This window comes from Mixophyes fleayi, chromosome 6 (genome assembly GCF_038048845.1).
Source record: "Mixophyes fleayi isolate aMixFle1 chromosome 6, aMixFle1.hap1, whole genome shotgun sequence".
NCBI classification, from domain to species: Eukaryota; Metazoa; Chordata; class Amphibia; order Anura; family Limnodynastidae; genus Mixophyes; species Mixophyes fleayi.
In genome coordinates this window covers 77,218,332-77,242,458 of record NC_134407.1, presented here as the reverse complement: position 1 = coordinate 77,242,458, position 24,127 = coordinate 77,218,332, and the positions used below count along the sequence as shown (strand labels likewise).

The 24,127-nt window shown below is 39.2% G+C and overlaps 1 protein-coding gene across 1 annotated transcript; it reads right to left on the bottom strand.

Annotated features, from left to right (window-relative positions):
- Nucleotides 1–8,025: 8,025 nt before the first annotated feature.
- Nucleotides 8,026–23,315, bottom strand: TEPSIN (TEPSIN adaptor related protein complex 4 accessory protein). The gene is made up of 13 exons (XM_075216891.1): nt 23,217–23,315; nt 20,462–20,534; nt 19,886–19,977; nt 19,717–19,810; nt 19,322–19,389; nt 18,997–19,075; nt 18,479–18,550; nt 17,118–17,318; nt 16,522–16,699; nt 14,164–14,277; nt 13,416–13,494; nt 11,224–11,358; nt 8,026–8,878 (listed from the first exon to the last, which is right to left on the bottom strand). The coding sequence occupies exons 1-13, from the start codon at nt 23,250–23,252 to the stop codon at nt 8,402–8,404; spliced, it is 1,698 nt and encodes a 565-aa protein (XP_075072992.1). The 5' UTR covers nt 23,253–23,315; the 3' UTR covers nt 8,026–8,401.
- Nucleotides 23,316–24,127: the final 812 nt, after the last annotated feature.

The window sequence follows — 24,127 nt, the reverse complement described above, 5'->3', positions numbered from 1 at the left end:
CTGAAAGAAAGTCTCTATGGTATAGTACAGGTCCTCCAGCTGTCAATCAAATGGAAGAGGCGGGATCCCGAACAGCAGTTTGGTGGAGAATACAAAAGGGGCGTGGCTTGGTCAGTATTTAAGATGTATGAGGCAGTGAGACATCGTTTATGGCCGTCTGCTATTAAATATACTTTACATTATTCAATAAGGGAGTCAGAAATGTGTAAAACATAAAAAATAGCAAAACACAAATCCTAAAATCAATTCATAAAATGCTAAAATGAGCACTTTATAAAGGCTGTCCATCATCACAATACCATACTGGATGATAACTCTTTATTATTTTAGCAAGATATATATTTTATAAGGCACTTTGAGTGCAATGAAAGAAAAGTGCATTTTAAATAGTATTACAGTCATTATGGTCATTTGCATGCTAGACAAAAAGTGCAGTTGCTAAAATTCAATTGCATCTACTTTATCACACACATCACTTATTTAGGTGCACGCGCAATGCAGCATTTTCAAGTATTTCAGCAGACATTCTAGTCATGAATTAAATGCAGATTTATGCAAAAAGGAAAAAATATTAGTTCAATGTACAGCCATCTGGGACTCATTTACTAGCAAAATAGCTTTCACTAATGTACATGAACAGCACCAGGTTTAAAACATTTGCACTTAGATGCAATTTTAATAAAGACTCTCTACAGTAATATTTATAGCAATCCCTTAACTACTTTGAACTTTTGTCTTCTAAAATACTACTCGGTGACCATCAGTTGTGTATTATTCATACTTTTATGTTTTGATTGTTTTGAATAGCCTTTGTTTATCTATACATACTAACTAATGTATTCCCCCTATAATATTCACCTATTGGTATTGGGGTTCCTTCAAAACTTATGGCCAAGTACTGATTGTTTGAATAGGTTCTGTAGTGTCAGACTCTAGCAGACAAATGGACAAACTTATGAAACAAACAATGCAGAGATATTCAGGGTACACAGGAAAACCATAACAGCATGAATGTTGGACTGCAGATTAGTAGTCAGGGGGTCATCTGCCCCCTGGGCCGGTCCCATAATGGACTACCATGGGCTTGGTCACTGCGCAAACGGCATTCATTTTCCTTTAGAATAGACTGCCGAGTTGAGTTTTATCTCTGAGGCTAAAATTTGCCAGCTCTCCCCTGTCAGCAGTCCTCTGGGATTGGGTTTGACATAAGATATGTCACCCAATGCTTAATTTTCAGTTTTATGTGTAATAATCACTGCTTGTTGTAACTTTAAGATTGACTGCCACAATCTCAGATATAGTGATAACATTGGGTGGGAAATATAATATACTTGCCCACTGTCCTGGAATGTCTGGGAGATTCCCGACTCCAGGTAGGTCTCCCAGACTCCCTGGAGAGCAGTCCATTATCCCGCATCCTGCCCAGTTCATAGTGAAGTGGGCAGGATGCTTTGGCCCCTACGAAAAGTAAGCGTGTGGCAGACAGCCACCAGGTCAGATAGATCATTGCAAAAATAGCAGCAAAATAATCATATAAAATAAGAGTCATAATTCAAAGAAAATGGGGGTTGGAACAGTTGTAGTGTGCGGCGAATGCCGTGTGGTATAAACTAGTGATCCCGATAACAAGTCACAAGGTATAAACAGCGCTCACTTGCAACTAGGAAAGAGTGTGATAAAAAATTGTAACCAATCTAATTATTACACTCTTTCCGAGTCGCAAGTCAGCGCTGTTTATATCTCTTTGTGACTAATTGTTTTGTGGTAGGATGTTAGAAAGGTCCCTAATCTACAGCTGCAATTTGCTAATTAACCTGGCTAGAGTGAGCTCAGGTCAAGACTTTCTCTGTGTATACCAATATGGGGTGTAAAGATCCCACCAGCTTCAAGCCCCAAGAAAAAAAAGGGGACATACACATAAGGGGATCACCACCATCAGGGGTACCCCAAGAAGAGGCACCAGAATGGGTGGGCACTTGGTGCTGCCAAGAGCCCACAGCGAACAATGGCCCCAGCAAGTCTTTGAAAAGGAGTTGCTGCATAGAGGTTATTGAGTTTATCTCGTAGTATGTGGGAGATGTTTAACACTGCACAGCAGTGAGGAGCCAGTTGGAAAAGTAGCACATGTAAAGCCCTGCAAATGAAGGGAAATTGCTTTACACAGCACTCTCCTCACTAAGGGTAGAGTCCGTGGATATTACGATGGATCTAAGGGGAGCGGTCTGGATGACCCTCACTGTGGAAGAAGCCCTTCTAAGTGCTGTCCCTGGATATATGGGATGAATAACAGCCCAGCATCAGAAGCAGAGTCCCCTTGAAAAGTGCCCCCATACTGTGAGTGGGGGGCGCGGGCTTGCTGCATATAGGCAAAATGGCTAGATGGTGTGAAGGCTTAGGTAGCTGCTGGCTGTGTTATGAGGAAACGTGTATCTACTGCTATCAGCATCCCAGCAAGCCTACTGGTATGTACTTTACTTATTTGACATTGGTATGACAGGCACTGTGCAGAAGTCTGAGGAGTTCCTATAGCGTTTATATATCCTAAAGCAGGGTTTCCCAAACCCAGTCCTCAGAGTTCCCTAACAGTGCAGGTTTTCTGGATCACATGTGACATAATTAGTACCACCTGTGGATCTGTTATAATGTGTCAGTTAGTAATGAATACACCTGTGCTCCAGCAAGCAGATATGGGAAAACCTGCACTGTTAGGGAGCCATGAGGACTGGGTTTGGGAAACCCTGTCCTAAAGTAATGTGAAGGAGGCAATTGGAGAAGTTGTGAGTGTAACATCCTGATTACGTGCTGGAGAAGTTTGGTGTTTTTGTGACTTTAGTACAATGCAACTGAAAAGCTTTTCATGCAGGAGGAGAAGTGTAAATAAAAATGTTCATTTGATTTTATGAGATGGTCTGGCACCAAAAATTTACTTTACTTTGCACTGCACCCCCATTACTGTCCACTATGCATAACCTGTGTGAAGCTCCAGTGTATTCGGGGGGCCTCTGGTTGCGGATGCAACACTGATGCCTTTGCAGAAGAGGAGGGCAACAACTAGTGGGGTACCCCACTACATCCTGGAGCCCCAATTAAGTGTACATGCACAAGACCAGCAAGGGTTTCACAGAATGGGTTTACTCAGCCATCCTAATCCACCATGCTTCATGAGGTTTAGCTGGTTGTCAGCAACTTGTCATCACTGGCTACTCCTACTGGTGCTGCCATATCAAACACTCACAGACTGTGTGAAATGTACACTGATGTGTGCCCTCAGATGTAGAAGGTTATCCCTGCTACCACCTGGTTCTTTTACAGGCACCTGGAACCAATTATTCTTCAGGGCAAATGAGATCCTGACCACTTACTGTGGATCAAGACTGCTGTGTATAGGGCAGTGCGTTGGGGATGAACTAAAGTGAGAGCTTTAATATTTTGGTCATAGGAACACAGCACAGGCAGGCATTTAACAGGTAAAAAGCACGCCCATCCCTCTATTCTTATATTCAAAATTGGTTAGTTATTGCAAATTAGCTATGGCTCATAAACCTACACAGATTTGTCATTATATATTTAATTTTACTTGCTGAATGTGTTATTTACTTTTTTCTAATATTTATTGTCTGACCTTCAATAAGTGATTTAAAGAGCTGTTCTATTAACACACATCACTTGAAGATAGTGACGGTATGACTTTATTTAGGATACTAGCTCTTCTTTTATACATTTTTACACACACTGGGCTACTCTAGGTTACACCAGTTATCAGCCCACTTAACCAATCAAGACTTATCAGGGCACCGGGATCAGTCTGGTTATTAAACTTTTACTAGTATTAACTTTAGTCCAGCTTGACTTCCAGAACCCACCACCTCTAGCACCACCTCTGAACCAAATACAGCTCTTTGAGATTTGGTCATATACTTGGTTGTAGCACCTGCAGCTTGAGAACTTTGCCTCATGGCACTTCCAAGAGGAAACAAGCCTTCCAGGTTAAACAAAAACTGTTGATGTGGCTTGCTTCTATTGGTCCAGGCTTCAGGAAGGTCCAGTGTACTGCAGGTCATAGGCCAGTTCAAACCAAAATATTCAAAGGTGGGGGTCAACTCTCCAGGGGATGAACTCCGATTTTCCTGCCAAGAATCCAGTTTCAACTAGTCTATTTGCATTTTACAGTCAGCATCACTTTAAATATTTATTCCCTAACATCGCTAACTAGAGTATGCAATGTGCGATCTCTTCGGCGAATAAACCGGACAACTGCTGATGAATAGGGGATTAAAATGATACTAAACATGACATAGTTCCTGCAACCCAAACCTTTGATTTCACTAACATGCATATAACTTATAATACTAAACATAAATACTGCTATATTCTGACATAAATAACTATGTGTTGCAACTACAATTAATATGTACTAATTACAAATGTGTGTATTCGTGTGTAAAACCTGTTATTGCCACATGTTGCGGCTGGATACGCCCTTCCACGCCGTAGCGTGCTCTACGCATAATTTCAGACAAAGACAACCAAGTTTGCTCGATATTAACTGAAATGACTTTATCCAATTTGCTGACTTCGACACAAGAGATGAACTATATACATTGTGACAGAAGCACTTGGAAAGTAGTAAATAGCAGGTATATAAGTCCTGAATTTCTGGCATTTGTGGTTTAAAAACCCCAGGGAGAGTGCGTGTCAGAAAAAGCCTCCCAAAGGGTATGTTCAACTGTGGGAAAAGAAGGTATAAAGGTCCCTGGGGTATGAATGGAGAGAAAGGGATGGGCTCCATTTATAAGGCTCATTTCCAACCAGGTAGCAAGTTGCTAGTAATCAGCAGTTGTACCTGATGAGGTGCTGTTAAATGGCTGCTAGGCAGTTCATTCGCTCTCTCACTACCTGCGTAGCAGGTCCGATGACTCCTGAGAGATACTGCATTTTGTGATCTGTAAGTTCTGTTGTTTTGCATGTGTGTGGGACACTAGGTACCTTATTTTAGAGAGGGAGTTCTCATGTATTAATTAGAAGCTAGACAGGCATAATGCTAATAATTAAAAATACCTGAGGCTATTTAAACCGAAACACTGGACTGGTGTGAAATATTTGGTTGATTGCGTATATAGTGCATCTGTTTACCCCAAGTTACATATGAGGCAATTCCCAATGATCTATTTGTTATCAGTGTTCAAGGGTTCTATTTAAACATGTCAAAAGACTGCTCTGATGCTTACTTACAGCAAGAAGCGCCATTATTTCAAGCCACTGAAATTCGTCAACAAACATAAATGATCTCTGCAGAAGCTTATGAAGTCTGTGAAATTATGTGGATGGAGGAATAAATGGTGAGTGATCATGCCTACTCAGACAAATAATGTCCTACCCACAACTCCCTATATTTTCCCTATCCCTCTCTAACCATGTATGGACACCAATATGTTGGGTGATCTGAAATACTCTATGCTGCTGTTAAATTGTAATGCTCTTATTTGCTATAGGCTGTTTTAGCCTCACCATCTTCACCCTGAATGTCCACACTTTTTTATTCAAACCATAGTCAAGTACACCTAAAAACCAGCAGTAAAAAAAAAAAAAAACAGCTCAGGCCCTCTAATCAATGGAAAAGTATTCCAAAGCACACCAGGTAACGAAGCATGGGCCTGTCACGAAACGGGGTGCTACTGGACTGAGAACTTTTTAATCATCACCCGTTTCTCACAGTTTAATGTACTTTTTAATCTTTGGCCCTGTCTAAGTATATACACAAAACATCAGGGTATTATTATTTCATGTTATTATGTGCATTTTGCCCTTGCTATTACCTACAATATTGTATGTATTAGAAACAGAAAGAATATTGCCATATTGTGTCAAAATAACAGAAGTGATTTTGCTTGTGTGAGCTAAGGTAATTACCATTGTTTCAAATGATCATTGTTATGAGGTGTGGCGTAGACCTGGTTTGTAATCAGAACAATATCTGAGTAACTTGATATAGCTAGCTGGCAGGCAATGTTATTTATCGAGGTCAACGGGTAATCTGAGAGGTAATTAAGTTAGAACTTCTAGATGATATGCAATGTGCCTCCATAGTAATATACTGGCTGAAATAGCATTGGGAAATGTATTAATATGTATCAATATAAACGTTATTGTATCAAAATGTATCAGACTCAGATTGCATAATGTTGCAGATACAATATGTCAAATGTCTTGTTGTTTCACGCAAGCATGAAGTGTCATTTGTTGGTTATATTGAAACCTTGTGTTTAGTGTATCCAGCCAAATAGCTAATTGAGTCAAGCCATTCCATTGTATAATCAAGGTAAGAAACTATGTCTAACAGTTGAAGTATCCACTGATAGACCCTTGCTGTAGGGGAGAGAGTTGAGACATCTAAGTCTATTCCCTGTGTATATGTGGTGCCCCAAAATCTGAGTACCCTGGGGTGTATCTATATGTTTTTAATTTAATTGTTAAAAGTGTTTATAAAGATTTAAAAAAAAAAAAATGTTTCTTGAGGGAGAAGTGACAGTTGGGAGTGGTTGGTGGTTGCTGGGAGTAACAGGTAGGAGGAGTGGGTGGCGTAGCAACAAGTCCACTAACATTGGTAATAACTGTGAACTCCCAGAAGGCAGTGGGAAGAGGAAAGTTCTAGACTTCTGAGGGAGAGAGATCCCTGTGTCTGCATAGACAGAGAGAAGATAAGAAGTGAGCCAAAGAGAGGTGTGAGTAAAAAGGAAAGTACTGAAAACAAATAAGTAGTATAGAGATCTGTGACATTACACTAAACAGACTGAGCTATGTACTGAGAACAGTGTGAGAGGAGAGAAAATAGAGAGGTCTGTGAATACACATAAAAGAGACTGTGCAATACAAAAGATCATCAGTTTATTTGGCGTGAAAAAGTAATTTATGGGCCCCAACCACGTGCAGCACTTCTACTAAATTCCTGTGCACAGTTCAACCCAGGACTGAGTGTAAAATATGGTAACGTTACCAAGATAATATTGGTGCACCAAATGTTTTAGTTGAATATTAATGTGAAAGTCTTGTGGTGTTGTGTTGTGTTGTCGTAATAAAGCCATATCTTTTATATACTCTGCTCTACCCGAGTGAGTTGAATCCCACAGAGGGTAACTGCCCTCCCAGCTAAGGGTGGTATCCTCACAGGGCCTATTAGAGAAACAGACTTTATGTCCCCGGTTCTGACTTATTCTCCAATTTATGCCATATCAAGCTTTTCCGAAGGCCCAGATCTTCTGGCATATGAGCAGGTCCCACATGTGAAGTTTGTTCAGTCATGGAGCAGAGAATAAACGGATTGGTGCTTCCATCATATGATCTCTTCCGCAATATACAGGGATGTCATATAGGACACCCAATCGGCGGAGGAGGGAGTGCTGTGCCATTTGCATGACCTGATCGCTCTCATTTCACTGTGGGAAATAATTAAACTTCATCGACAAGGTAACCGAACATTCTAAGGTAGGGTGACATTAATAATGAACAGTGACCACTCATAACAAATCACATAGGTAGTGGGTAGTCTCTGGAACTCCCAGTGAGTGGGCCACATTGGAAAGTCTGAGTGACATGTGGAGGTTATTGGGGGCTTCAGTGACAAGTGGGAAGGGTTATGGGATACATATTTTGTAGTAAGGCTGAGGTCTGAGTAGCATGTGGGGACATTTTTTGGATAGTGGGGATATGTGTAGCCTGCGGAAGGTCTGAGGGGTAATTTAGGATGGGTCATGTGAGGGTGGAAACATCATTTTGAGGTTGTTGTTGTTGTTTTTTTAATTACCAAAATCTATTTTACATATGGCCTTATTAAAGATCTCACATGTGGGACATGAAGCATAATAGCAGACTGTCCATCCATGTCTCCACTGTTCCTAGAACTATAGCAATAGCCATACTTAATGACTATATTTACATAATGTGCAGATCTGTAAATGCAAAACAAAAATGAATAATTTTAGAGATAGTATTTCCCATTTTAAGAATGTTTGATCTAAACACACAGAGTAGGAGTAAATATTCATTTTATCCCAGCAGCTTTGCCAATTAAAGGTAACATAGTGGTTATGTTGTGGGTGTATTTAATTTCAGTGCTTTAGTCTGCTGCTGTACAAAATGAGGTCTTTCATGCCATGTTTTCACTCTCGTCATTCCTGAAAACATCCATAGAGTACTATACACCATTTGGAAACAGGACTTGGCCTGTGAGTATGTAATACTTGGACAGTGACAAGTTAGATACATGCTCCATGTGTTACTATGCTAGAATACTTCCAGCTTTTCACCAGATGGTAACAAACCAATCATCATAAAAAGGTATATAATGCTGTGCCGAGGAGGTGGCCCATCCAATATAGTCCACTGTATAGCACCACGTGAAACCTCAACTGTTTAGAAAGGAGAACACTGAGGGTAGACATGGCTTGAGAGTCCTTTCCTGTAATATTGCATTTGTTATGTCAATTTCAGGGGGTGTTTGATCTATTATTGTACTCCTTACTGGGGTAACTAAATCCATGCCATCGAAAAGAGACAAACGTCCATGTGTAACAGTCTGAGCAAACACTGCAGCATCACCTTCAACAGCCAAGCCTATTTCAGTAGCTTTTTCACCCATGTCCACATCTTGGCTGCTGTTTTGCACAGATCCGTTAACACTAAAACTGCAGCAAGCAGACTTTGTGGAGTCTGTCTCTGAAATGAGTGAAGATGGGGTCAGTAATTTCTCTCCAGCTGGTTCAGGAAACGCATCAGTTAAAAGATCCAGGGAGCTGGTTTGAGGGGAGGATGGCGAAGGCAAGAGACGGACAGCCCTGTGCTTGGGTGAAGTTTGTGTAAGTGCCTCAAATTGTAGAAGAATCTAAAAAATAAATAAATAAAACACAAAAATTGTCTGTTAATGACACAAAGAGCTCTAAGTAATTCGTAAGCATGCAGTAATAATTTGGCTGCTTAATAGTTTTGGTGTTAAGTATCTTTCTTTAAAAGTACAGATCTGTAACTAATGTGATCCACTCAAGAAGCAAGTTCCTAACATTTGCATTGGACACTTTTTTTTTTTTGACAATGTGATACTTGATTAAATGTATAATGAGTCAGTGAACAAAACAAAGCTATATATATTATTCCTTCATATTATATAATAGCATACAAGTCAATAATAACAATTGTATTTCATGTTCAAAAGTCTAAGTGAAAAATACATCATCATAGAAAAGAACAATGTTCTCTATGCTACATTTTAACCAATAGATCATGTCCTGTAGCCACGTTATTGTTTTATTAATTTAAAATCACTATGTCCTTACAAGAGCCTTGTACTACAGCCAGGTTTCAACCTGTGATATGTCTAGCTCCATTCATTCAATTAACCTAACTCAAAATATCTTACAAAGTGCCGCGACTCTCCAGGATCCTCCAATGACGTCCCGTCCGTTGCTACGGTAACCGGGACGTCACTTCCGGTTTCCACGTCCTGGTTGCCTGGGCAACAACCGGGACGCTACAGATTCCCTGACGCCGCGCCCGGCCAGCTGGTTAATAAGCGGGCGCGCGCGTACAGGGCTAGTTAGGTGAGAGCCAATCATGGCTGTCCAGGTGCCTAGGAGGCAGCTTGTAGAGGAGTCAGTTATTAGTATGCAGCTGAGCACTGCATTACGATTGGCCACCAGCACTTCTATCTATTAGGATTCTCCTGTGTGGGCTCCTCTCGGATTGGGTGCTTGAACTATTTAAGGCAATGAGGACTGAGCCTCATTGCCGGTTATAGCGTTCTGTTCTCAGTCCTGCTTCCTGCTACCTTGGATTTGACTACCCGTGTTTTGACCTCTGCTTGTTATTGGACCTGTGACCCTTCTCTTCTGACCTTGACCTTTTGCCTGGAAATTCGGATTTTTCTTCTCTGCCTGTGAGTTTGACCCTTCGCTTGCCTTTGGATATTGCATCTGTGCCTGTGACCTTTTGACCTAGGATTCTTCTTATACTACAGTCCACCAATCACTCCACTTCTGGGAACTCCTTTAAGTCAGTATACGTTACTCGACCCTCGGTCGGCCCGCAGCCCAGTCTGTCCCCACCACTAGGGGCTCCAGCGAACACCTGGCCTTCCGAGTAGTTCCCGAGTTTCACTGTACTGACTTGGGAGTTCCTAACACTGGTATAGGACATTCACATCGCTTCACAGATTCAGGCCATACTATTTCACCTGTCTGCTTCTAATGGGGTGCTCCGACCTAGGCACATTAAAATATTTGGGGGGATTCTAAGGTTTAACAAATCTTCTGGAAGAGGTAGTTAAATGAGTGCCTTGGCTTTGATATTAAACTGGTTATGAACACAGTATTCAGTATGAACACTGAGTGTAAGGAGCACCTGACCAGGAATTATAGACTTCTAAGTCATACCGACAAGCAACAAAGCCTTTGCAGGAGCGTGTGAAGTGTTTAAACCATGCTATTTGCCCATCACCATGGCAAAGGCAGACATGATTAAATAAATAACAAGTAAAGCCACTATTTGACTTATGTGAAGGCTGTGTGAAGTGTTAAAACTTAACTAAATAGCTCTACCAGGTGTAATCTTTCATCACTCTGTAGCAAGTTTCCATGTTAGGAGAGATGGGCTTCTCTAAATATACCGGCAAAGTCTGCTAGCACTGCAGATGTCCTCTGTAGAGATACACTGTGTGGTTTGGTTGATTCATACAGTGATGTCGCAGCAACCCAAATGCAGTCTCAGGTTTTTAACCTGCAACTGATCCCACGAGGACTGTAATACATTGTGGAGTTAATAATTTACTTTTTAACAGAGTTCCATGGAATGTTAGTTTAATACTGAGCAATGTATTTTATTTTCATAGTTAAATTTCAATTTTGGGTTTTATGTGGTCCTTTAATAATATGAAGTTGAGAGAGGGGCTTCTACTCAAAAATGATATTGGTAAACAGTAACTTAAAGCTTCATAAACTTGACTGATAAGTAATGAAAATTATCTGTACAGATGGATACATTCATACACTGACACATGCCCGGTGATGAAACTGAAAGTCTTGGGGAAATAAATAACATGCTGTACTTTACTAAAGAGGGTATCCCCTATAAAGATAACTTACTGTTACCTACACATACTGTATATCAAACATATCTGGCCACTCATACATTTGAGTTACATTGTTAATGTTTTAAAAAAAATAGTTTAGGCACTACCTTCCTGGCCTTGTCCATCACTGGTCCTGGGGGTCCTTTGCTGAGCTTCAGCAGATTCTTTCTAACCACTGCCAACATGTGGTCATGTGACAAAAGGTCAGAGGTCACGAGAGAAGCAATAGCACACATGGATCGCTGCAAGAACACAGGACAACAACCACTGAAATATCATGCAATGTTTAAAATACATTTTCCCTATACCTATGGAAAATGGCTGTGACCACAGGTTTGTAATAATCTCAATTTTACTTTGATAGTGAACACCAGCCAAACTAAAGTTTAAGGTCGAGTTCTTCTTTATCCACGTAATGACTGCTGGCAATGCATAGGGAAATAGTAGGATTGACCACTGGTAACCACTGTGGCCTGTTGAAACACTGCCGTCTACCTACAGTTCTGCAGCAGTTTTCATCAGAATTGAACCAAACATAGCAAACTGTATTGACTTAGACTGGGTACACATTACAAGTTTTTCATCCGAATATCAGGCCAAGCACACGATAAACGTTCAGTCCTATATCACATTAGTGTGTACGCTCCCACAATCAATAATTATCGTTCTAAAATACATCGTACCGCTTGATTTGATTTTATAAATGGACTAAAAATCTCATTCAATGACGGAACTACAGAAGACATCCACAGGGGCAAAGAAAGGTGCCAGTTTCAGCAGTTTTCCAGCATTGTGATTTTACTACATAATGCCCATAGACAGTATATAGTTAATTTGTAGGTGAACAATTATTTTTACTGGGATCAATAAAAATAGATTAAACATAATCTCATTAGTAATGGTAAGTAGCATCTTCATTATTTAAAGGTTCCAACATTTTTTTTAATCAAAATTATAAAAAGATTATTTTGTTCAATGCAAACATGTAATGGGAACATAAAGTCTACTATACACAAGCAACACTAAATTTGTCCAAACACAGGCATCACACCAAACTCACCATGGGGGGGTGCAGCTTAAGACTTTCCCATTTTAGGCAACAGTTTGCCTATTTAGGATACAATTCAATATGTATTGCTTCCTCAAAGCAAATATTATATTTTTACTGCCCTTCCAACTTAAATAAGGAAAAATGTGACCAAAGTATATTAATAGACATGTTATAGTATATAGAAAACATACTGTATTACTAATGTTGAAAACCTTTTCTGTTTAGTAAATCGATACAAGATTAGAGATACTTCACTAAAAATGTGTTGCTTAGCAATAACAAATAAACATTTTGTGAACTTCCCATTCACATCGACAATACGCAGTGGTAGCACTACTGTAGACTTGGGGGGTGGGGTGACTTGCTGGGTCAAAGGAATGCTACACCTACAGTATTCATTTTAGCATAACTCCCTTATTGTCATTCAAAATTAACATTTTAAATTCTGAGTGGACTTTTTAATACTCCACCTCCTGCTCTCTTACGGATTACCATTAGCAGATATATTTTGGAAAAATGTATATGAATCCACTAATCATATTTAATCAAGTCAGACGATTAGTAATTTTTCTACTAGGATTAAACATATTTTGAAAAAGAAAAGGTCTGATCTGCTGCAGACTAAATGTGTTTCTGTCATCGATGTATTTGTTTCTGTGCTATGGGTTACAGAATACTTTTCCAAAATGTCTCTAATAGTCTGTTGCTGTTGACAATAAGCTCTTAACTTCTTGTGTTGTGAAGGCTCAAGTTCTCCAATTGGCTACAGGTTGGTTTCTACATATGAATGGATTAATAACCGATTGGCTCAAGGTTGGGCTAACCTTGTAAACGGAGTAATAATCTGATTGGCTACAGGTTGGTGTTATCCTGTGAATGTTCTAAAGCTACGAGTGGCAACTGGTTGGTCTAACTTTTTGAATGTTCTTGACTCTCTTAAACTGGCCACACATGGACCATTTTGGTAGCGAAATTAGATGAAAATACAGCTGTTTGACCACTTAGGGGCCTGTTAACGTGATCATGAGATGACTGCACACTCAGGCCAAAAGCAACATCTTCCTAACTCATTTACCAATATACCAGATGATGACACAATCAATTTCACCTGTATTACTATCCATTTTTGGATCACACATGCCAATTCCCCGACACCGGCTGTGATGTCACAGCGTGTGTCCAGAATCCTAGCTAGATCCCAATGTACTAATGCAGCACAGGGTTATACAATCCATGGTATTTCCTCACCAGTTTGACACATGTATTGTCCTCTTCCAATGAATGATTTAACATTTCGAAAACCACTTCACAGTTCAGCAGTGAACACCTGGTGTGGAGAAAAAAAAAAAAAAAAAAAAAAAAGTCAGAAATAACCAGCACTGCAGAACAAGAACATAGATGGAAGGGCAGATTGAACGGATGGAATACATGACCAGTATTATCCGGAATTCCTCTAGAACCTTCTCCAAGGTTTGGGACCCATGGTTATCCTTCTTCCAGGCGTGCCCACCCTTTACTTAACTCAGCTTTAAAACCTCATATTCCTTTTGGATCTTTTTCTAAGTAACAATGGATCTAATCACTTCTTCCCTTCTCTCTCATTTCTCTCTCCTTTCCTCCTCTATGTATTCTCTCTCTTTCTATAAAACCTTAGGTCACCTGTTAATACTAAAAATGCTCGGCTGGTTGACTTAGTGTCTTCATATGTTTTATGCTGGTGGTTGATATTGTTTCTTCCTGTATACTTATGTTATCAGTATGCACTTTGTCATTCGTCCTATGCTGTTATCATGACTTTGCAAAAATAAAACATTTTAAAAAAACCAAAACAAAAACAAAAAAAACAAAAAACATAGGTGTACGAATCAACTACATAAAACCTACTTTTTACCAGATCTGGAGTGGGGCATATTTACATACACGATAAATTATACATTATTATTATGATGTGCTTGTATACAAAGAAGGCACTGCCCCTTCACTTGCCATCACTCACCCTCTAACAAAATGTTGCACTTCCTCCTGGGTGAGGAATACTTTTTGTCCCCTGGTCACTGTCAAAACCAACTGTGCCTCTTGTAAACAGTCCCCGGGGTGAGCAGACTCCACCCTGGAAATGGCAAAAGGTAAAAAAAAACAAAAACAAAGCAAAATAAAAATACCACCGCATTGTATGTTGTGTTACATGGTACTCAGTGCTGCAGTTAGATTAGAAGCGCTTGTAGTCCTAAATTATCATTTAGGACAGAATATGAGGGACATTTATGAATACTGTTCAGGTGAAGACGGAAGTTGGTGTTGCCCATATGCAATCCAATTGTACCAAATAAGTTATTAGTGCAGGTTGGAGAATTAAAATAAATATCTGATTGGTTGCTATAGGTTACAGCACCTTTTCTGCACACCTCCTGTAGAATGGTTTTCATAAATGTCCTCCGATAAATAAAAACGGAAAAAGACCAAAGTTTTCTGCAACTATAATAAGGTATTCCTTATACATCCCTAAAACAAATTACAGTATAAAGAAAACACATTATCAAGTCTCCAATCTAAACACATATCTTTAATAAAAAAATAAATCATATTTACATTGGAGATCTCTCATACGGAGACTATAAGTTGGTGGGCATCATGGTGGCTAAGTGGTTAGCACTTCTGTCACACAGCACTGGGGTCATGAGTTCAATTCCCGACCATGGCCTTATCTGTGTGGAGTTTGTATGTTCTCTTCGTGTTTGCGTGGGTTTCCTCCCACACTCCAAAAACATACTGGCTGCTATAAAAAATATGACACGTGTGTGTGTGTGTATTTAGACTGTAAGCTCCAATGGGGCAGGGACTGATGTGAATGAGTTCTCTGCACAGTGCTACGGAATCAATGGCGCTATATAAATAAATGATGATGATGATGATGATAGTATGTCTCTGCATCTGATAAAGTGGCGTCTTCTTTAACATGCACACAGCTATTGTTCATTTGTATGTGTGCACTATATGTAGAAATGCTAGTCTTGTACTGGCAGAAACATGTCAAAGCTTCTCTACTTAAAGTGGACATGTTGCCTACAGACAACTGAGACAGGCATTTTGTAAGTTAGACCAATATTCACCAGAAACTAAACTCTGTACAGCGACACAGTCCTCCTGGTGAATTCATAGGTCACAATATGGCTGCCTTCCCTGTCTGTCAGCTAGAGGTGCACTTTAAGAGAGGAACAATTTATTGCTGTACTTGCGAAAGCAACATGAATAAGAATGCAACTTTTAAAGGGTCTGTACAAAACTAGTCATGCTAACTAATGCTATTATTGTTAATCATAGGAGGATCTATGATGCTGGATGTTATAATCGAGGACATTTATCAAAAAGGTTTTTTTGTTAACTGTTTTCAAAACCATTTTCACAAGTAAATACAGAACAAATACCAGTACACTGGGCGGCACATGTACAGCAGAGTGTAGGAATAACTGAACAAGAAAAAAAATCAAGTACGAATTTATAACATGCTATTCCACATTCAGGTGGGAGTACACTGGGTTGGAATAGAGTTATAGTGTAAGATCTGAAAGGCCTTGGGATAGGCTACTCTGGGAGGTAGATCTATTACATATGTACTATAGACACCAAGGGCCTGATTCATTAAGGATCTTAACTTGAGAAACTTCTTATTTCAGTCTCCTGGACAAAACCATGTTACAATCCAAGGGGTGCAAATTAGTATTCTGTTTTGCACATAAGTTAAATACTGACTGTTTTTTCATGTAGCACACAAATACTTGATAGCTTATTTGTACACTGAAATTTAAAGTTGATATTTGTGTGCTACATGAAAAAACAGTCAGTAGTTAACTTATGTGCAAAACAGAATACTAATTTGCACCCCTTGCATTGTAACATGGTTTTGTCCAGGAGATTGAAATAAGAAGTTTCTCAAGTTAAGATCCTTAATGAATCAGGCCCCAAGTTTGGATAAAATTTGTGCCACGTTTTTTAAAATTTGTTGTGATCTTCTCTATAGCCACTAGTTGCCGAATTTTACTATGTATTAGTGGCATAGATAGGGCTTTAGGATGTTTCCAGTGTCTGGCCACCAAGCATTAAAAATCTGGGAGACTAGTTTGTCATTGTATTCATCAATCCTATCTATAAGTAAGCCTAGAAGAAAAAACCAAGGGTACAGAGATTTAACAATATTACCTAAAAACACATGTCAGGTCCACCAGACTCATTCTGTAATTTTCCACACATATGCCATTTGACACAATATTTATACAACCCTGCATAGAACCTAATATTTTTGCACATTATGTCAATCTTTAGTTTGTCTCAATGCCTCTAAAATCAGTCACTCTACCTTTCAGAGATCTCGGTGCTCTCTCGGTTACAATTGCGGGACTGGCCATCACTGCCTGTTTTGCTACCGGCATCTGAGGAACGACTGTGTAGAGACTTGTCCTGTAAGGAGTCCTGAGAACTATGTCCACTATCGCTGTCATTCCATCCTCCCCCCGGAACGCCTGTGCGATGACTGCCTTGAATGCAAAATGAAAAACAAAAAAACAAACAAAAAACTCATAAGCATTAGAATTAAAATAAGAAAGGTTCCCCAACAAGGAATAATGCCCTGGATTCTGCATTGCAACGTAATGCAGACTTCTAGATTAGGCTCAATCAATTTGGATCTTTGAACTGCTTATAGAAGCAGATATAACACATTTATGTTGCAGTTGGGTTTTGTGCTCTGATGCTGATTGGCTACAGGTTGTTCTAGTAGTGTGAATGTCCTAATGCTCCGATTGGCTACAGGTTGTTCTGGTCATGTGAACATCCTAATACTCTGTCTGGTTAGAGGAAGATTCTAGCTCAAGCCACTTGCAAAGGATAGAAACAAAACAAATGTTCATACCCCAGGTAAACACTGCTAAAAAGTAATAGCTGAATTATGTTCACCTCTGAAGCTAAGTGCACCTTGAGGCACAGTCTTTTCAGCAGGGGGGTGCTGGTCACCAAGGGGCACTGCCACTGGCTTATATGTGTCATCTGCTTGATCCCTTAGGCAAGGAGGAGGTGATGCAGCTCCAACTAGCACTGCCTGAGTCACAGCTACAGCTGCTCTCTGTATACCACTGAGCAGAGCTTCACTTGGGGTACCTGAAAAAGAGCATTTGTGTATTAATCCATTATTAAATCTTTGGCTTTGAGGAGTGACAAGACAAATTTTCCGAAAAAGAAGAGGTAAAAAAAAAAAAAAAAAAAAAAAAAAAAAAAGACACTGCAGCTGCTTAGCGGTAACACTGAAAAGTTATGTTAGATAACAGGAGTGGGAGACTTAGAGGAGGCGTACAGTTACTGTACAAGGGTCTAAACGATCTAAATATGGCCAATAGGAAATGAATGTTGGAAATGACTAGCAGAATGTCATCAAAAACTGTGGTTTATTTAAAAGCAGAAAGCACACGGCAAAAGAGCGCATCCCATTCAGTGTTGTAATTTGTATATTAGTCCTTTTATTTATAAAATTCTAACACATTCCATTGCGCACTCAGAAAATGCTTTCTCACACACATCAGTCCCTGTGTCAGTAGAGCTTACAATCTAATTTCGCTACCACACACACCGTTTTAACCCCTTTTACATTTTCTTGCTCTCTGGAACATTCATGCAGGAAATGGTGTACTTTGATGGTTTCATATGCTCATTGCTGCTCTTCCCTTGTGCAGGAAGCACTCAAGTGAGACAAAAATATCAGGCTACAACACATCATACACTTCCATCCAGACTGCTACCTCAACAAAATACCAGTCTTTCTTAAACGTACTGTTTGTTTGACCCTCCCTTACCCATTATTAAAATTAGGAAAATAAGGAGACATCTGTGTTTCCTGTATTTTAAGTGCTACATGTGTGTATTTTTAAAAATAGATTGTTCAGTGCAAGTATAACAGTGTGCCCACATTTTTAATATGATGTGCAAGTAGCCCCGTACTGTAAGTAGTGAAGGACTTTAGTGCTTGTTAACATTACACCATCTGGTTGGAGCAAACACTCTAAATTAACATTTTATGATAAATTGAATATAAAAACTATTATCAGTCGTCTGCCTCTTCTTTACTGTTTATTCATTTTAATGAGTGAGATCCTATACAAGACAGATTCAACAATCAATCTAATTTTTTAAAAGTAAATCTGCAGCTGTGGAGGAAATACTGAAAATTTAAATGACCGAAGTTCAACTGCTTTTCTATTGTTAGCATTAATTAATGTATGTAGTCAGAACAGTACCTTAAATCCATGAAAACAGGAGGAATTTACCTATATTGTGTTTCTCCTGGGAAAATCCAAACCCTTGCAAAGTCTGGGGATGAAAGACCTGATAACCCATTCCTAAAATGAAGCAATTAGTGGTCAGTAATAAATATATCACATACCTGTAGAGTTACATGACTGAAATGACAGCAACTCTCTTGTCAGAATTGGAAAGCTACACTGCGTGTGCTCACTGTAGTTTATGGCAAAGCCTAACATAATATTTTTAAAACATTTGTCATAATAATTAACTGAAAGATGAATATAATTTTGCTTTAATAAATCTGTTTTCCTACAAAACGTATCCTTTACCTGCACACAATGAAAGGAGCCTTTTGTAAGTTCAACCAGTGTTCATAAGAATGCCCCATGTCAATTCACTAGAGGTATCCTGACTCAATGACGTCACTTGTTCCTAGTAAGGTGAAGTCACTTGCTTCTAGTGAATTCCATATTCAGCACACACAAAATAAATGAGTGTTATTGGGTACACTTTAATGATGCAAGTGCTTCTTCTAAGTTACCTGTCTGGGACTTCTCCTTGGTTGGCACCACATTGGACATACGATGGGTGTTGTCAGAGAACAAGCTGCCCACAAGTTCCTGGAAACAGCAAAACAAAACGCAGCTGTGATAGAACCATGGTAACAGCCGCAATGTAATCTAATTGCATAAAGTGATAGAGTTTTAACTGCAAATGGATGCCAATATTGACAAACGTCTTCAGTGATCATACAATGGACTCTAGTAACATGACTACTATAGTTTAGTCTCTTGTGAACATATTGAGTATATAAAAAAAACAAGACAAATGTATACTGTAAGGCAGACCAATGCTAACAGACTTACCTGAGCTGTACATCGTACCTTCTGGTACAGGCTGATACCATGAAGGGGGTCTGGCGGCCCACTAACAGCTGTAAAGAAAAATAACATAAGTGAAATTATATTAAAACTTATTAATATATATTAAGATAAGGGGATCCTCCAAAAACTATTTGTCCCATAAATTGCAAGTAGATTTTGCTTTACTTCTATATAGTATTTATACGAAATGCTTTTTTTCTAAATTGAACACTGACCCTCACTACTGATGCTCAGGCCGGTGGCAGAATTGACTGTGTGTGGCCATCATGGGGAGAGACATTTTCTGTATAGTGTGACTAATGCCCAGTCCGCATTCCTTTTCAATAGTTTTTAATTGTTTTGTTGTATAATACATTTATAAATGGAAAGATCTGTACCTGCAGCCTCCTGCATGTACACCACATTGCGCCGGAGATCCTGGATGAACTGATCAGACCCATGAGAACACAGATAGAGTAGGATTTTCAGCACCTAGTTAGGACAGAAATGTCAATATTCTCTAGTCGCCAACCTCTCATACACACCTGAAACTTTCGTGCAACTAACCTTTAACTTCACATAACATGAGCTGCTCTGCAAGCGGTTCAACAGATATTCCAGGAGACACCGACAGCTACCTGGAGACTCATGAGAAATCTCTAAATGTCATGTTATGGATAGGACAGCAATTGTCTCATAAGGTACAGATCTAAAGAAATGTATTATATTATTCAATGTAAATGTATAGAACTTCAACAAAATGTATAATGTATTGTGAGTACAACCTAAACTGAGAGTACATGTCACATCTTTACACTGCTGATGAAAGGTATACAAATAATGTTTTTATACTTAATAACATAACATGTCCTATAGACCACAACAAACAAACACTTGCTTTGATTATTCTAAAATGTACAAGACTAATAGTTTTGTTAAACACTTTGAAGTGGGTTACCAATCTTCACATTGGAATTGGCCTCAGACATCTACAGTTCTACTAATTGGTAAAAATGGGGAGTTTCACGCAAGAGTAATTTTACTGTGATGATGCTTTCAATATTTTGCTGCCCAGATCCCATAGTAAGTAGTCCTCACTTAACAGAAACTCTACAAACTTCAGAAAAGGTAAACAAAGGATACTGGCAATTTCCTCATACAAGTATCCAGGACAGGGGGTGTCGTCATCAGAGGTCCCTTTTAACAACAATGGAAGCTGAGGAAACATAGTATGTTTAGTGTAACAACAACACATACGGGACAGGAGAGTTGGAACCTAAAGGCTCCAACAAATAATGCAAGCATGACAGCACATTCTGCAGCTGTACTGGGAAGTATTGGATTGTATTTATAAGTTAAGTGTGTTCTGTCAGTGTTCTGGACCACTTGTCCAAGCGGAGGAGACTGCCTACACCATTACTCCGGCAAGCTCCATCTTCTTTCTGCACTACTTGAATCAATTGTTCCTCCCCACTCACTAAATACCTACCCCAACTATTCACATTTCTCACATCACTCTACTTTACACTTACTCAATTTACCTACTCTATTTTACCAGATGTTTCTACATACTACCTTACTCCCTTGAGCATCCTATTTCTCCCTTCCTTGTCATTATTACCACATCGCGACTTCCCTCCTTACTAGTCTACAGTCATCAACCTCTCCTCTTTCTCGCCCTGTTCCTTCTCGTGGCTGCTGGCAACATCTTACCCAACCCCAGGCTCTGCTCACCCTCTTCTTTCTACCCCAAAAAACTTTCCATTCACCTTGTACTTCCAATCTCTCCACTATCCACCCTTGTTTTACTGTGCACTCTAGAACATTAGCTCTGTTTGCTACAAATCATATCCATCCATGATCTATTAATTTAAAAATCCCTTCCCCCTCTCAAAAAGGAAAATCCAACAACATGGAGCTCTCTAGGGCTCCGATCCTGGGCTCTCTACAATGACTCACCATATCCTCAGTTAACAGTTGGGACACAAACTCTCTTCAAAGACGGAACGTCTGAGCTGCCCTAGTACCTACCGCTATCCAGCAGCTCTAAGGCTATGTACGACTCTTTTTAACGTGCAAGACAGTCACTGTGTTTGTTAAATGTATCATTTTTCTTTTCTGCATGGTCACATTACATGCTGATGACGAAAATAAAAAAGTAGTACATATGTATTATAGATAGCATTTTAAAGAGATTATCGAGAAACTAAATTCACCAACCCTCAACAAGTAATCTAGAAGATATTTGTTAAATAAGCACACACAGAAGGCCAACTGTAAAAGTGGGACACACTATGCCTCACCAGCACTGAATCCTGACCAGCACACTCCAGACTGCACAAAATGTTCTGGACCATTAATAAAAACCGACAGTGGTGACATGCAGAAGTTACATAGTGCAAAAGAGACACAGCTCTGTCCAGCAGTGGCTCTCAGAAGCTAATGACTTTTTAGTCACTGATCGTCAGAGCAGTGTCTGACCAAAGTATCCTCCCTGACGTACACCAACATTCTTTACTGGTACAAAGTGCTAAGAGCTGTGTTGTGTAGAACAGGAGGCAGAACTAAAGAGGAAAAATCACAGGCTAATTTTTCAATTAGCAGATTGCTATGGATAGAGATAGACAGATATAATATTCGATAATGACCATACTGAAAATGCATTATTTTACTATAATAATTTTTTTTTTTCCAATGTTGTGATAGTTTCCTTTTAAAGAGTGAAAATAGATAGCGATGCATTCTATGGTACACATGAAGTCGTACGGTATAGTTTTTTTTTTTTGTGGTCAAGGACAACAAGTTTCATTAACAATCTTAAAAACTGGGCCTGTAAATTGAAGTCAGTTGCTATGTGCTTATAATATACATAACCCATGATAAAAAAAATAAAATCTTGGGGATTGTAACTAGTTACTTGAATACATTTCAGTTAGAGAGTATAGATGGAACAAAGGTAAAGTATAAAGTTTAATCAGAGGGGAGGATCTGTTTAAATGGAACAAGAATATGAATCATAGAGAATGTTGGCAATTTATTCCCTTGCCAGCTGGGGTGCATTCCTGACACATGAAACATGAGGAATGCATCAGATATGTGAGGAGGAGAATACAGATGGTCATATTCTAAAGTATAAACAGAGGATAAGGAATGGCGCAAAAATCCAAGTATGATTTAAACAAAAGATAAAATAGTTCCTTCACATTCATAAATGGTTTTATTTTCCTAATAATATGGTAAATATGGAAAAAATAAAATCCATGCTTAACCTTCAATGTATATTAAAAAAAATACATAAACCTCTACCCTTTACAGTTTCAGCAGGACAGTTGCAGTAAATGCCCACAGTCTAATATCTGTTAAAAATCACAGGGTACTACTGACATCCATCTGCATAGAAAATTATTAAAAAATATAATGATTGCTGAAAAAGAAGGAACTTTTATCAGGTTTTATCTAAAAGGTTACAGGTTTACAGGATGAATTGTGAAAAATAGAGAGGTAAGCTGATGCAAATATTAGGGTTTTTTTTTATAGAGTGCTTCAACTTCAAGGAGGAGTAAAATATATAATAATATATACTGTTAATACTAACATGTTAAAATCCAAACAGCTATTTTTAAACCAATGGAGGGGCCTATAAATAGATGTCTATAGATCACATTTAAAGGATAAAGCGAAGTACAGCTGGGAGGTATGAGTGTGCAGAGTGACAATATAGAGTATATATACCGTACTCTGTGGGTCAAACCCGTGTGTGTGTAATAAATATATATATATATATATATATATATATATATATATATACGCACACTATATTGTCACATTGTACATCAGTGATCAGTGCTACTTCACTTATGACAATCCAGCTCACACAATACACAGCCAGTCCTATTACCTGGTGCAGGAACGCCAGCCTGTCCATCACTGCCATCTTTAGCTCTGACTGCGACTACCACTGACACTTCACTGACAGCCGGAACCGCTTCCACCAATTACAGCTTCGACTCTTTCTCCGCTAACCAATTGTCGCACAGATCCGCCAGCTCAGCCAATAGGCGGCATGCTGAGGGATAGACCAATGAGAACGCACCTGAGTTCTATCTGCAATGATTGGCTGATATGAGAACATGGCGGCGCCCACAGAGAGGTTGATATATGCACTATCATGACTGGGAGAACGGTTAGTCAAGGAAAGTGGAGGCTGGAAATGATTCCTCGGTTATTAGCGGAGTGCAGAACGCAGGTGAGGAGATGGCTCATGGGTTAACTACCAATGCATAATAATACAACATGCACCCTAGTTCATGTTTTATAGAAGGCATATGCGACCTATGACAATTCTGTTGTTTATACACTACATGTTCCAGCTTGCCATGTCAACTAAATACTAAGACTAACTCGATGCACCCAGGGCATGCTGGAACCTGAAGTTCCAGGGCAGCTGGAACGTAACAGTTTGATTACATACATCTACTTTACTAGATACATTACACTCCTCTCTGTGCAACATATGCGCCCGCCTTCCCATTGTGAAAATGCAATGCTTCTTTTTTCGACTTCTTTTCCAATTGAAATTCAATGGGTTCATTTAATTAACTGGAGTCCATCTCTTACCCAACAAGTATGCACCTGTACGAACTGCAGTGTTACCATGCAGTGTGTATTAATGGCAAACTTGAAATTGCTAACATATGCTTCAGTAAGGGTGCAGTTCCCTAATGCATTGTTCTGGTTAGAGAGTTTTGATTTCCAGTGATGCTGACTTGTGTGGATTGTGTTGGAAAGAGTATGATGGATGGTGCAAAC

Excerpts from the sequence above, each read along its gene's own strand:
- TEPSIN (XM_075216891.1), bottom strand. The coding sequence starts at position 23,252 with ATGGCAGTGATGGACAGGCTGGCGTTCCTGCACCAG. Across the intron at positions 19,811-19,885 it reads CATGTTATGTGAAGTTAAAG|GTGCTGAAAATCCTACTCTA; the intron begins GTTAGTTGCACG and ends TGTCCTAACTAG. Across the intron at positions 19,390-19,716 it reads GTACATGCAGGAGGCTGCAG|CTGTTAGTGGGCCGCCAGAC; the intron begins GTACAGATCTTT and ends TTTTCTTTACAG.